Here is a 14,297-nt window from a genome sequence, read left to right as displayed (position 1 = left end):
CTTGCTCAGAAGGGAGCTTGCTGCTGCTCCCTCTCTCTCTGCCTGCTGCTCCCCCTGCTTGTGCTCTCTCTCTCCCTGTCAAATAAATAAATAAAATCTTTAAAAAAAAAAAAAAAGACCTAAAACTCCTACAAAATGACATAAGGGGAAAGCTTTTAACACTGGATTTGACTATGATATATTGATATGACACCAAAAAACAGACAACAAAAGTAAAAACAGGTAAGCTGGATGTTACCAAAATTTAAAACTTCTGCACATCCAAAGATACAATCAACTGAGTGAAAAGGCAACCTATGGAGAAAATAAAACGATAATTTGCAGAATTTATCAAGAACCCCAATAACTCAAAATAACAACAGTAACAACCCAATTTTTAAAAAAAGCAAAAGACTGGAGCGCCTGGGTGGCTCAGTGGGTTAAAGCCTCTGCCTTTGGCTCAGGTCATGATCCCAGGGTCCTGGGATCAAGCCCCGAATCGGGCTCTCTACTCGGCAGGGAGCCTGCTTCCTCCTCTCTCTGCTTACTTGTAATCTCTGTCAAATAAATAAATAAAATCTTTAAAAAAAAAAAAAAAGCAAAAGACTATAAAATGGCTAATAAACATATGAAAAGATGATCAAAATCACTAATAAGTGAAATGCAAAATCAAAATGAGATACCACCTCACATTCATCAGGATTACTCTCCAAAACAAAATGAAAACCAGAAAATGACAGATGTCGGTGGAGATGTAGAGATACTGGAATCCTTGTGTAATGTTGGTAGGAATTTAAAATGGTGCAGCCAGAAAGGGAAACAGCATGGTGGTCCCTCAAAAATTAAAAATGGAGGGGCAGCTGGGTGGCTCAGTGGGTTAAATAAAGCCTCTGCCTTGGGCTCAGGTCATGATCCCAGGGTCCTGGGATGGAGCCCCACATCAAGCCCTCTCTGCTCTGCACAGAGCCTGCTTCCCCACCACCCTCTCGCCTGCCTCTCTGCCTACTTGTGATCTCTGTCAAATAAATAAATAAAATCTTTTAAAAAAAAAATTAAAAATGGAATTATCCAATAATCCAGTGATTCCACTTCTAGGTAGGTCTCCAAAAGAACTGAAAGCAGGATCTCAAAGAGAAATTTTTTTTTTTTTTTTAAAGATTTTATTTATTAATTTGACAGAGAGAAATCACAAGTAGACGGAGAGGCAGCCAGAGAGAGAGAGAGAGAGGGAAGCAGGCTCTCCGCCAAGCAGAGAGCCCGATGCGGGACTCGATCCCAGGACTCTGAGATCATGACCTGAGCCGAAGGCAGCGGCTTAACCCACTGAGCCACCCAGGCGCCCCTCAAAGAGAAATTTATTTCTACAATCATGTTCACAAAGGCATTATTCACAATAGTCAAATAATCACCACCACCACCACCACCTAGAAGCAATGAAACACTCAACAGATAACTGCAGAAACAGAACGCAGTATACACATAAACTGGAATACTATTCAGTCTTGAAGGAAATTCTGAGGCACACTACCAGTCTTCAACAATCTTTTTTTTTTTTTTTAAAGATTTTATTTATTTATTTGACAGAGATCACAAACAGGCAGAGAGGCAGGCAGAGAGAGAGGAGGAAGCAGGCTCCCCGCCGTGCAGAGAGCCCGATCCTGGGATCATGACCTGAGCCAAAGGCAGAGGCTTTAACCCACTGCGCCACCCAGGCGCCCCAGTCTTCAACAATCTTAAAGACAACATATTTCAACACGTGTCAATAACAACAGTGAGGATATTATGCTGAGTGTCACAAAAGACTGTGATTCCACTTAGATGAGGTATCTAGAGTAGGCAAATTTAAAGTAAATGAAAGCAGAAAGGTGGTTATTAGGGAATGGGGGATGGGGTAAATGCCATGTAATGGACATAGAAGTTAATTTTACAAACTGAAAAAGTTCTCGAGATTGGTTTCCCAATAATATAAATATATTTAACACTACTAAACTGCATGCTTAAAAATGGTTAAGGCATTGGGGCACCGGAGCGACTTACTCTGTTAGCTGTCTGCCTTTGGCTCTTATCAAGATCCCATGGTCCTGGGGTCGAGCTCCCTTGCTCAGTGTGGAGCCTGCTTCTCCCTCTCTGTCTTTACTCTCCATCTGCTCATGCTCTCTCGCTCACTCTCTCAAGTAAGTAAATAAATTTCTTAAAAAAGGGCAAAGTGGCACCTGGATAGCTCAGTGAGTTAAGCTTCCAACTATCCAACTCTTGACCTCAGCTCAGGTCTTGATCTCAGGTTTGTGAGTTCAAGCCCCACACTGGGCCCAGAGTGGAACCCACTTAAAAAAAAAAAAAAAAAAAGGTTAAAATAGTCAATATTGCAATATATCACAATGTTAAGAGAATTTCTTTTTTTTTTTTAAAGATTATATTTATTTATTTGACAGAGAGAAATCACAAGTAGGCAGAGAGGCAGGCAGAGAGAGAGAGAGGAGGAAGCAGGCTCCCTGCCGAGCAGAGAGCCCGATGCGGGACTCGATCCCAGGACCCTGAGATCATGACCTGAGCCGAAGGCAGCGGCTTAACCACTGAGCCACCCAGGCGCCCCAATGTTAAGAGAATTTCTTAAATCAACTGTATTTCAATATACTGGCAACAAACAACTATAAATCTGAATTTTTTAAGAGTTCACATTTTTAATACATTTACACTGGTATGTACAATAGCATCAAAAATATGAATTATGAGGGACACCTGGGTGGCTCAGTTGGTTAAGCAGCTGCCTTCGGCTCAGGTCATGATCCCAGCATCCTGGGATCAAGTCCCACATTGGGCTCCTTGCTCAGCAGGGAGCCTGCTTCTCCCTCTGCCTCTGCCTGCCATTCTGTCTGCCTGTGCCCGCTTTCTCCCTCTCTCTCTGATAAATAAATAAAAATCTTTAAAAAAAAAAAATGAACTACAGTAAAATTTGACAAATGACGTGAAAGAGCTATATACTGAAAACTACAATACTGGTGGGAAATTTAAAAGACCTAAAATAAATGGAGCAGCACCTCCTTCATGGATGAGGAGACTCAATGTCGTCTTCAATTCTTCCCAAACTGATCAGCAGAGTCAACAAACGACCAATGAAAATACAAGCAGGGTTTTGGGTTTTTTTGGTATTAGCCAATAATCTGATTCTATACTTCTAAATGTAAAGGACCTAGAATAGTCAAAATAATTTTAAAAGAAAACAAAGTTGGAAGCCTTATGCTATTTGTTTCAAGTATTAGGTACCTCCAGTAATACAGATTAAGTGGTACTGATATAACGATAAATAGATGAAACAGAGAATCCAGAATAGACTGACACATACATGGACAACTGAAAGTGAATTTCCAATAAAGTGCAAAGACAATTTAGTGAAAAAAAGGTCTTTCCAGGGGGTGTACGTGGCTCAGCTGGGTAAGTATTGGACTCTTAGTTTTAGCTCAGGTCAGGATCTCGGGGTTTTGGGACTGAGCACCAAATCAGGATCTGTGCTCAGCACTGAGTCACCTTGAGATTCTCTCTCTCTACCCCTTTTCCCTCTCTCTACCCCTCCCCACCACAGGCTTTCTCTTTCAAATAAGTAAAATCTTAAAACAAAAACAAAAACAAAAAAAAAAAACACCTCTTCAACAAAGCATACAACAATCAGTTATCCATACACAAAAAAAGAACTTCCATCCACACTGCACCATATTTTAAAATAATTCAAAATGGTCATAAACCTAATTGTAAAAATCTAAAAAACTTCTAAAAACACAGGAAACAAGCACTTCTTAGATGTTTTCTTTTAAAAACACTATTCATGAAAGAACAAATGAATAAATTAAATTTCATGAAAATTAAAAACTCTGTTCTTCCAGAAGCACAGCTAGGAAGAAAATTTTTGCAAAGCATATATTTAATAAAGGATTTACATCCCAAATGTATAAAGAACTCTCCAAAAGCAATTTTAAGATAATAACCTTACAACAACAACAAAAAATAGGCTAGACTTAAGCAGACACTTCACCAAGAAGATACAAAGATGGCAAGTAAACTTACAGAGGGATGTTGAACATCATAAGCCACAGGGACATCCAAATTAAAAACACAGTAAGATACACTGCAGACCTATTACACGGGCTAAAACTAACTGTTGAGGGGCGCCTGGGTGGTTCATTGGGTTAAAACCTCTGCCTTTGGCTCAGATCACGATCCCAGGGTCCTGGGGTTGAGCCCCACACTGGGCTCTCTGCTCAGCAGGGAGCCTGCCTCCCTTCCGCCCCCTGCCTGCCTCCTTGCCTACTTGTGATCTCTGTCAAATAATTAAATAAAATTAAAAAAATAATAATAAAGCTAAGTGTTGAGGATGTGGATGAAGTGGAACCCTCACAGAGCTAGTGACAACGTAAAACTGTACAATCACTTTAGAGAAGAGTTTGGCAATCTTCTTAAAAAGTTAAACAGTACACCTATGTATTGTTTCTATGATTCACCCATTCCATTCTGATAAAAGTATATCCCATACAAAGATTGGTAGACAAATGCTCATGGCAACTTTATTTATACTAGCCAAAACCTGGTGATAAACCAAATGTTCATCAATGCTGAATGGACAAATTGTGGCAGATCTTGGCAATGGAATACTACTCAGCACCAAAACGAATGCACTGATTTATATACAATACGGATAAATCTCAATTTATGTTGAGGGGAAAAAAAGCCAAACCAAAAAGAGCATATGCTAAAAAATTAAAAGTAAAATATAGGGACAGAAAGTAGATAAATGCTTGCTTACAGAGTAGGTGGAGAGAAAGGGTGTAAAATGAGCACAAGGGGGGCGCCTGGGTGGCTCAGTGGGTTAAGCCTCTGCCTTCGGCTCAGGTCATGATCCCAGAGTCCTGGGATCGAGTCCCGCCATCGGGCTCTCTGCTCAGCAGGGATCCTGCTTCCCTCTCTCTCTCTGCCTGCCTCTCTGTCTGCTTGTGATCTCTCTCTGTCAAATAAATAAATAAAATCTTTTAAAAAAAAAATGAGCACAAGGAAACTTCTGGGAGTGATATATTCACTATTTTGACTGTGGTAATGATTTTACAAGTGTATACATATGTCAAAACACAAACCTATACACTCTAAACATAGTTTTTACTATGTCAATTTTATTTCAATAAAGCTATTTTAGAAATATAAGCAAATATAAAACTATGCATTAAAAAGTCAAGGAGCGGGCGCCTGGGTGGCTCAGTGGGTTAAGCCGCTGCCTTCGGCTCAGGTCATGATCTCGGGGTCCTGGGATCGAGTCCCGCATCGGGCTCTCTGCTCAGCAGGGAGTCCGCTTCCTCCTCTCTCTCTCTCTGTCTGCCTCTCTGCCTACTTGTGATCTCTCTCTGTCAAATAAATTAAATCTTTAAAAAAAAAAAAAAAAAGTCAGGGAGCTAGGCAGAAGCAGACACAATTTCGCAGATGTTCTATGTTTTAGCAGGTTATTTATTAGAGTTGATTGCAGGTACTGATGACAAATTTGTCTCCAATTCTCCTAAAGCAATGCCCTTACATGCCACAATGTCTTTCTCCAGGGCACATCTCAAACTTTGTAGCCTACTTGTGAAGGTTCTATAGACACTGAACTGGAAGAAAGTGGGGAGCGAGGCAAGAAGGAATAAAGAGGGGGAAAGAAGGACGAGGATGCATTAAAAAAAAGAGAGAGAGAAATAAAAAGATGCTTCTGTCAGGTAATAAAACATATTTCTCTCATACATATAGTTTACACCATCCTTAACAATGAAAAAATCTATTTCTGTTACGAAGAGAAAGCTTTACCTTTTTACTTTTACCATTGCTACTGAACCTTTTCCTGGATATTCTAGCTCATACAACATAGAAATACAGAAGACACAAAATTATCATCATTTGCAAAACTGATCATTACCCAGATACACTGGAGAATTACTATTATTTTTTGTAAAGATGAGGCGAAGGGGTGCCTGGGTGGCTCAGTCAGTGAAGCGGCTGCCTTCAGCTTGAGTCATGATCCCAGGGTGCAGGGACTGAGCCCCGCACTGGGCTCCTTGCTCAGCAAAGAGCCTGCTTCTCCCTCTCCCTGCTGCTCTGCCTACTTGTGCTCTCTATCTCTGTCAAATAAATAAATAAAATCTTTATTAAAAAATTATAAGAGGGGTGCCTGGGTGGCTCAGTGGGTTAAGCCGCTGCCTTCGGCTCAGGTCATGATCTCAGGGTCCTGGGATCGAGCCCCGCGTCGGGCTCTCTGCTCAGCGGGGAGCCTGCTTCCTCCTCTCTCTGCCTGCCTCTCTGCCTACTTGTGATGTCTGTCTGTCAAATAAATAAATAAAATCTTAAAAAAAAAAAAATTATAAGATGAGGTGAAAACTACCAGCGTCAGCAATAAAAACAGTAAGGATCTTAGAGTAGTTTGAAAAAGCCTAAGAGGCTATTAGGAACGACTTCATGCCAGTTAATCTAAAGGTAAAAATGGACAAATTCCTAACAAAATACAACTTACTAAAACAGACAGGAAAAGAAAAATCAAATAGAAAACCTAGATTACTGGGGCGCCTGGGTGGCTCCGTGGGTTAAGCTGCTGCCTTCGGCTCAGGTCATGATCTCAGGGTCCTGGGATCGAGTCCCGCATCGGGCTCTCTGCTCAGCAGGGAGTCCACTTCCTCCTCTCTCTCTCTCTGCCTGCCTCTCTGCCTACTTGTGGTCTCTCTCTGTCAAATAAATAAATAAAATCTTAAAAAAAAAAAAAAAAGAAAAGAAAACCTAGATTACTACCTTACCCCAGCCTAAAAACCATAAAGTTCTTCAATTATTTTACCAGTATTACACAAAACCTTCAGAGAAAAGAAATTAGAACTCCCCAACTTGTTTTATAAGGCCAAAGCATATTATATAAATGACAAGAGAAAAAAAAAAAAAGTAAGACAAGCTTATGTCATTGACAAAAAACTGGCTTCAAGCTAGACTGACTTCTTTATTATCATTTATTGATCATCTCCTTAAAGACTATTTCAGATTAAAAGAAACACAGCTGTAGTCCCTACCTTCAAAGACTTAATCTAGTGAGAGAAATGGTGGAAAGGATGCTCAAATACCCTAAGAAGCAAGATCTACAAAATCCTGCCTATACGAGACCTGAGAACAACATAACTGCAAGCATAAGCCTGTGTTATGACAAAGGCTGACTGTGATGATACTGAACTACTTAGAAATTTACATAATTCTAAATACAAAATACAGTAAATGTTTCTATGAAAGCACGTATTTGCTTTTTTAAATTGCAATGTATCTACTACTCACAAATGCTTTCAGTTTCTCCCCTTATCTGGCATAATTTACTTAAGAGAGGTTGCTATGCCAATGTGCCAGTACTATTACTGAAATGATTGTACTGGTCCCTAACAGTGTCAAGAAACAATTGAAATAATTTTCCCTATGTCCCTAGATCCTCTTTTATCTTTTTATAAACATAACATAGTCATTTTAGCATTTTTTTTTTTACCTGAAGCTGCTCTTGAGTATTATTTCCATTTGCCTACATAATAAATAATATTCTTGTTCTCAAAAATCAAAATTAACCTTTATAGAAAACCTTCTGAAACAGTCTTGGGAAAATCAACTTAAGAGACAGCAAATGTCACCAGAACAACATTGATCCTGAGAGACCTCATAACAGAATTCTAAACCCATTTCTAAGCATTGGCTTCTGGAGTCCAAAACATCCTGAAATAGTATGCTAAACGTGGTTGTGTTTTCTCTGCAGCAAATTCTTAATTTTCATCAGATGTTCATGGGTATATGATGCCAAAAAAAACTTTCCCCTTACCTGGCTATGAAGGTTAAGTATAATGGAAAGTATACATTTAATGATAATGCAAACAATTCTGATAAAACATCTCAAGTTGTTTGTACACACAGGATTAGGAAAGGACAGAGCAAAGAGGAAATAATAAAACAAGAACTTGTTTGCTAAACACATATCTGTTTTCTACAAGGCAATGATCTCTTGAAGTAAATACTTGATTCCCTTTTATTACTCAGATCAATAGATTTCTCTGCCAGTCTCCTGGTCAATAAATCTCTTTGCCAAACAAGGTTGAAAAGCTGTCAGCAGGTTCCCTGTGTATGGGCAGTCTCTCCCACAATTATTAGCTTCTAAGAATCTGAAATAATGAGTATCACTGGAATCAAGCTTTAAGGAAATTCCAATACATTAAAATGAAATCAAGTCATGGAGGCTGCAGAACATAGCTCCTGGAAGTGATACCAGACAGAAAGTGCAAGCAGGAAAGACGCATAATTTAGGTTGCCAGGATACAATATGAACCTACGTGATTAAAGGCATTCATTTGCCTTCCCAGCCACCACACATCTCAAAAAGCACCAGGTTCTGAACTGTGCCACCTGCCCGTGCTAGTCATTTCACAAGTACAGCGTCAGAAAACTCGGTCCGTATCTGCTGCAGTTTATCAATACTGACTCCATGCACCCTCAGAGACCAGGAAAGACTGGGCAGGAATGTACTTGTGCCCAAATTATCATATTAGCATCAGGGTCCACAGGAAAAGGAATCAGGGAATAGTGTGTCTAAGTGTCCTTGAGTAAACATCCCTCAAAAGTTCTAGCTCTAAGCACGTAAAATTAGGAACTTTAATTTTTAGTAGGTGACTGGCAGGGATCACCTATACATACTGTCCAATCATTCATGCTGAAAATAATGAGAATTGGGGCGCCTGGGTGGCTCAGTGGGTTAAAACCTCTGCCTTCCCCTCAGGTCATGATTCCAGGGTCCTGGGATCGAGCCCCACATCGGGGCTCTCTGCTCCCGTAGGGAGCCTGCTTCCCCCCCCCCCCCCAACTCTCTCTGCCTGCTTCTCTGCCTACTTGTGATCTGTGTCTGTCAAATAAATAAATAAAATCTTTAAAAAAAAAATGAGAATTAGTAACAGCTAATATTTATTGAGAACTTACTAGGTGGAGGGTTGCTGTAACCCTCACAATCCTCTGTGGTAAATACTATTATTAATTCAGAGATATTATGTAACTTGCCCAAAGTTATGCAGGTAATAAAAGGTGGGAACTGGGATTCCAAGCATGCTCACCTAATCACTATGCTATAATGCTTCAACCTGCCGGGTTATTTTTCTATCCAATAAACCAAGGGAGCCAATGAAAAAATTTCAGGACAGCAGTAATTATCACATTTACATGTTAGATCACGCTGATCAACACCGTGGACAGCAGACCAATGTGAGGTAAGCAAGGGTCCCCCCAAGTAAGTCAAAATCTAAGCACAAAATGCTGAGGAAATGAACCATAGGGACGCAGAGAATAAAAACCTAAAATCTGCGTCTGGTAGAATGACCTAGACTTGGTAACGTACTGGAAGTTGTAAGCATGGCAAGGGATGAAGGAGGCTACCTCTCACGTTCCTGGCGTTGCCTCTGGTTAGTAATTACGGTCTATCAATTCAAAGACAGGAGGAGGACCTGGCAGTTTGGTTTAGTTTAGAGGGGGGAGGAAGATGACAAGTCTACTTTTTAAATAACCAAAAACAAAACGAGAAAAACTAATTCTCTGGGATTTCCTTCCCTCGAACACAAAACTCTCTTTATGGAAATCTTGAGGAACTCCTAATGCTTTTTCAAAAACTAGAATTCACTTGAGCAAGGCGGGTCCCTCACCACTCCTAAGCTCTCCTGCTACAGAGGAGACACCGAGTGTCAGGGTTGTGTCGAGACCCTGTCTAGTGCACCCCGGTTCTCAGAGATCCAGGACGAGAAACCAGCTCTTCTGGCTCCGTTCTACTTACTGCCCCTACTTCACCCACCCTCCCAAGTCTCCTAATGGAGACTCCCCTCACCAAGGAAGAATCATGCAGCGTTTTTTTTAAAGAAAATACAAATACCTAAGCTCCAATGTGAAGCCAACTGCATACACTTGATTTTCCTAAAATTTCTAGTTTTGTGTTAGTTTCTAGTCACTGTAAGGTTTCTGCATTTCCTGTCCTAAATACACTCCCCCCCGCCCCCCTGCTCCAAAAGTCTTTAAGAAATGACTGGCGCTCTCTGCTAAGTATTCCACCACAGCAAACCAAAGCGCCACTGACAAAGCCTGCTCTGCCGAATCTGGGCCACTGAGGTCAGGGCTCGGAAGCCTCCTGAACTTGGCGTAAAACCGGGGCGCGAGCCCGGCCTGCACACGCTCCGCAGCGGGGCCCTGGCCTCCGCAGCCGGCCGCGAGATCCTGCCCTGCAACGGCGCGACCGCGGGCGGGAGGAAGCGGCGGAGGGGCTGCCCGGCCTCCACAGCCAACTTCCCGGTTGAAGCCCCTCCACGTCCATGCAGGCTCGGCCGGGAAATGCCCCACGGAAATCTCACGCCAGGCACACGTCTGGAAATTCTGGAAAGAACTGCATTATTTGTACTCGGGACCTGTGTCTAGCGCTCTTTGAAACAATAACCCCCTCGAGATCTGTGTGGCCAGCAGCGGCGCTGGGAAAGCCCAGTGGAGAGGAATCCAGTGGCCGACCCCGGAAAGGACGGGCTTTCCGAGAGCCGGAGCCCAAGCCGACGCTCCATGTCTGCCCAAACCGCGGGGGACGCAGGCCCCTGCCCGCACCGCGCACCCAGCGCCCGGGCCCCGCCCAGGCTCCCCTGACCCGGGGCCTCGGGCTGAGCCCCGCGGCCGGAACCCACGCCCGGGCTCACCGAGACGCCGCCGGCGGTCTGCGCGCCCGGGCGCTTCTCCGGCATGGCTCCCGCCGCGGGCTCCGACGCCGCCTGGTCCTCCGGCTCCGGCGGCGGCTCGGCACTCATGCCGCGGCCATGCCCGCGCCGGCTCGGGACGCTCTCGGACGACGGCGACGCCGCGAACGCGGCGGCAGGGCCCGCGCCCTCATGGGCTCCGCGGCCCGCGGCGGCCTGCGCGTCGGGCGGCGGCGCCAGCGGCGACGCGGAGGGCTGGAAGGGCGGCTGGGGCTGGAGCCGCTGAGGAGACGGCGAAGGGACCGCAGGAGCTACTGACACCAACGGCCGCAAACACCGTCACTCTCCCGCCCGGCGGCTGGCGGCTGCCGCCCGGGACGCTCAGGACGCCCCGCCCCGCGCCTAAACTCCCGCCTCAATCTCCCGGCCCGCGCCCAAGCCTTTCAGCAGCGCCTCGCCCACCTCGGGCCCCGCCTCCGCGTCTCCGGCTCTGCCGCGCGCCGGAAGTACGTCATCTCCCAGGACCGCCCCAACCGTACTTTGTTTCCCGAGACCCCGCCCAGTGTGGCCCGCCTACCTAGAGGCGCGGGATTTTTGTAATTACGGCAGCTCTGGAATGATTCCCTGTGTCCTCGTCAGGTACAGAATGGACACGTTCTGACACGGGACAAACTCCCCCCACCCCGGTCGGGAATCCAGAACTGGGAGAGTGCTGTATGCACTGTATCTAAGATATAATGTTCCTCCCCCAAATCTACAGAAGCTGCTGGGGAGCTCGGTGAGGCTGTGGGATGCGTGGGAAGGACAGTAGGAGGAAACCTGCAAGCCCCTGTGCCGGTCAGTAGCTACTTGATGGCTCCAACGAGGCGGATATGAACCGGTTACTCAGAATCACAGAACTTTACGTCTGAAATAACGATAGTAGCCAGTTCTGGGCAACGTGATGATGGATAGAAATAAACAATACTAACCCGGGCTTCGTAAATGCTGCTCGCGTGATTACTGGCCATAAAGGACCTTGTAAGATACCACATCTCTGTTTTGTAGGTGCCAACCCAAACTTCAAAAGGTAAGTGACTTGGGAGTTAACAAAGCTAAGGTAACAAACAGGTAGGACTATGGCACCCATTTGGAGTACAGATAAGGTCAGAATATTTTTTCCTGCTAGAGGGTTGAGCATTCAATGCCTCCTTGAAAGAAGAGGAATAAGCTTGGAACCCTGAAGACCTTACGCCTTTCTCCTTATTAGGGAAACCCAGGTAGACTTAACTAACAATAAAATATGTCCAATCAGTCCACCGTTGATTTACAGCTTGTGTTATTACTATGAGAGTTAGTAAAAGGAAATCAGAAGCTTGAGCTCCCATGCCAGAGCATCATTTGTAGACCCAGCAGAGAGAGACTCCCCTTGCAAGTCTATGGTGCTTTAGCTACTGTCTTATTCCAGCAGGAGGAAGAAGGGTTCTCTCCCCAGCTCCACCAGCCCAACCAATGAAAAGCCATTATACCTCAAATCCTTGGTTTACTCCAGTGGACTTTTTCTTTGTAACAGCCTTCCCAACTTTCTCTGTAAGAGAACCTTTCTCTCTGGTTCTTGGTGCTTGTCTATGGTTTTAACACTAGCTTCCTTGCTTGCCCTGGATTGCAATTCTCTGATATTTCTGAATAAACCCATTTTTTCTGGTCAAATAACTGGCAGTTTTATTTTTAAAGTTAACATTTCAAACAGTTCATGCACAATCTTAAAGATTTTTGTGTGCTCTGACACAGTCTGCACACTGGCTTAGGTCCCTCCCAGGCCTTGAGCTAGTTTAACTTTGGTGTCTTAGTTCAGGCTGCCTTAACAAAATACCATAGGGTGGATGGTTTAAACAACAGAAACTTATTTCTTACAGTTCCAATATGCATACAATATTGTAGCATAGAAAGATTGTAAAACAATAATGTTTGATCTTTTTAAAAAACATTAATCAAAAAAGAATGAATATTTCTTTAATAATGATTGGCTCTAGGATTAAAAATATTTTTCATATAAGCTTCTGATCTGGGGCTATGAATATATAATAGTATACTTTTATAATCAGAAAAAGAAAACAGACAAATTTCCCAATCTAAAAAAATATAATGAATTATACTTTTCTAGTTTCCTATTGTTACATAGCAAATTACCTCAGACTTAGGGGCTTAAGTCAGCACCAGTGTATTATCCAAGTGTCTCTGTGGGGAAAAGATCTGGCAGATTTTAACTGGCTTTGCTGAGGGTCTCACAAGGGTAAAATCAAGATGTCAGCTGACTACATACTCATCTGGAAGCTCAACCAAGTAAAGGTCTGCTTCCAAGCTCTCTCGAGTTATTGCTGGAATTCATTTCCTTGTGGCCCCATATTCTTGCTGGCTGTTAGTCAGCTACTCCTCTCCGCGTCTGGAGGCTGTTCTGTTACTTGCTGAGTGGTCCTCTCCACAGCAGTTTGCTCCTTCCCGCATCTCTCTGAGACTTCACGTTCTTTTAAAGAGCTTAGTTGAGTAGATCAAGTCCACCCAGGATTATCTCCTTTTTGATTTACCCAAAGTCAACTGATGAGTAGCCTAAACACAGAAGTGGTATCTCCTGTATTCACGGGTCCTGCCTGCAGTCTGGTGGAAGGGTAATGCAGCATGTGTACACTAGAGTACAACAATCGTGAGGACCATCTTAGAATTCCGCCTATCATACCAGACACTTCTTTAGAAAAGGAACTTCTTTCACTTATCTTGTAGTCCCATGGCCTGGCTCAGTGCCCAGAATGTAAGAGATGGTCAGTGAATGCTTGTAGGAGAAATTAAGCCAGTTAATACTGTTTCAAACAGGGTGAATTTAGGAAGAAAAGCCCCACAGTATGTATTGGAAGTCTTTCCTACGTCATTCTACTGGATTCATACAGTATATTTTGTGTTGCTAATCCTGTTTTGGAAGGCAGAATTGTTCATAGGGACAAGTGGAACAAGTGACAATCCAGAGAGTTATAAACAAGTGCATTCCTCTTGTTTTTACCTGGTATGTTTATGTCAAGATTTAGAACTTTAGCTGGAATTGATAGTTGAGGCTTGTGTGGATCAGATACTTAATATAAAAAAAAAAAAACACACACACTTGTGGTTTTTCACTGGAAACTCTTAAGCAATAGACAAAAGGAAGTGGTAGCAGTAGTAGTTGAGAGACCCACTTGAGCTGGGATCTATTTCACCAGTTATTGCTTATGTGACCTCGAAAACGTGTTTTAAAGTCTGTAATCCTGGGGCGCCTGGGTGGCTCAGTTGGTTAAGCAGCTGCCTTCGGCTCAGGTCATGATCCCAGCGTCCTGGGATCAAGTCCCACATCGGGCTCCTTGCTCCGCAGGGAGCCTGCTTCTCCCTCTGACTCTGCCTTCCACTCTGCCTATGCTTGCTCTCGCTTGCTCTCTCTCTGACAAATAAATAATAAATAAAATCTTTAAAAAAAAAAATAAGGTCCGTAATCCTCATTCTCCCCATTTACAAATTGGGGGTAATTAATACCCACCCTCTTGGGACTGTTGTGATGATGACAGAGAGCACAGTATATGATTATATATATGTAGA

At 43.5% G+C, this 14,297-nt stretch overlaps 1 protein-coding gene across 3 annotated transcripts in view; it reads right to left on the bottom strand.

The window, feature by feature from the left end:
- The window catches only part of MFSD14B (major facilitator superfamily domain containing 14B), a 76,136-nt gene extending 64,968 nt beyond the window's left edge, over positions 1 to 11,168 (bottom strand). For 2 of the 3 annotated variants that reach the window (XM_059412006.1, XM_059412008.1), the window contains exon 1: positions 10,704 to 11,167. In XM_059412006.1, the coding sequence (XP_059267989.1) occupies positions 10,704 to 10,811 (108 nt within the window). In that variant the 5' untranslated portion in view covers positions 10,812 to 11,167. Of the gene's footprint in view, positions 1 to 10,703 lie in introns of all 3 variants that reach the window. The other variant, XM_059412005.1, reaches the window with a different exon arrangement.
- Positions 11,169 to 14,297: the final 3,129 nt, after the last annotated feature.

This window comes from Mustela nigripes, chromosome 9 (genome assembly GCF_022355385.1).
Source record: "Mustela nigripes isolate SB6536 chromosome 9, MUSNIG.SB6536, whole genome shotgun sequence".
Classification (NCBI taxonomy): domain Eukaryota; kingdom Metazoa; phylum Chordata; class Mammalia; order Carnivora; family Mustelidae; genus Mustela; species Mustela nigripes.
The sequence above is the reverse complement of the archived record's forward strand: the minus strand, read 5'-3'. Positions and strand labels throughout refer to the sequence as shown.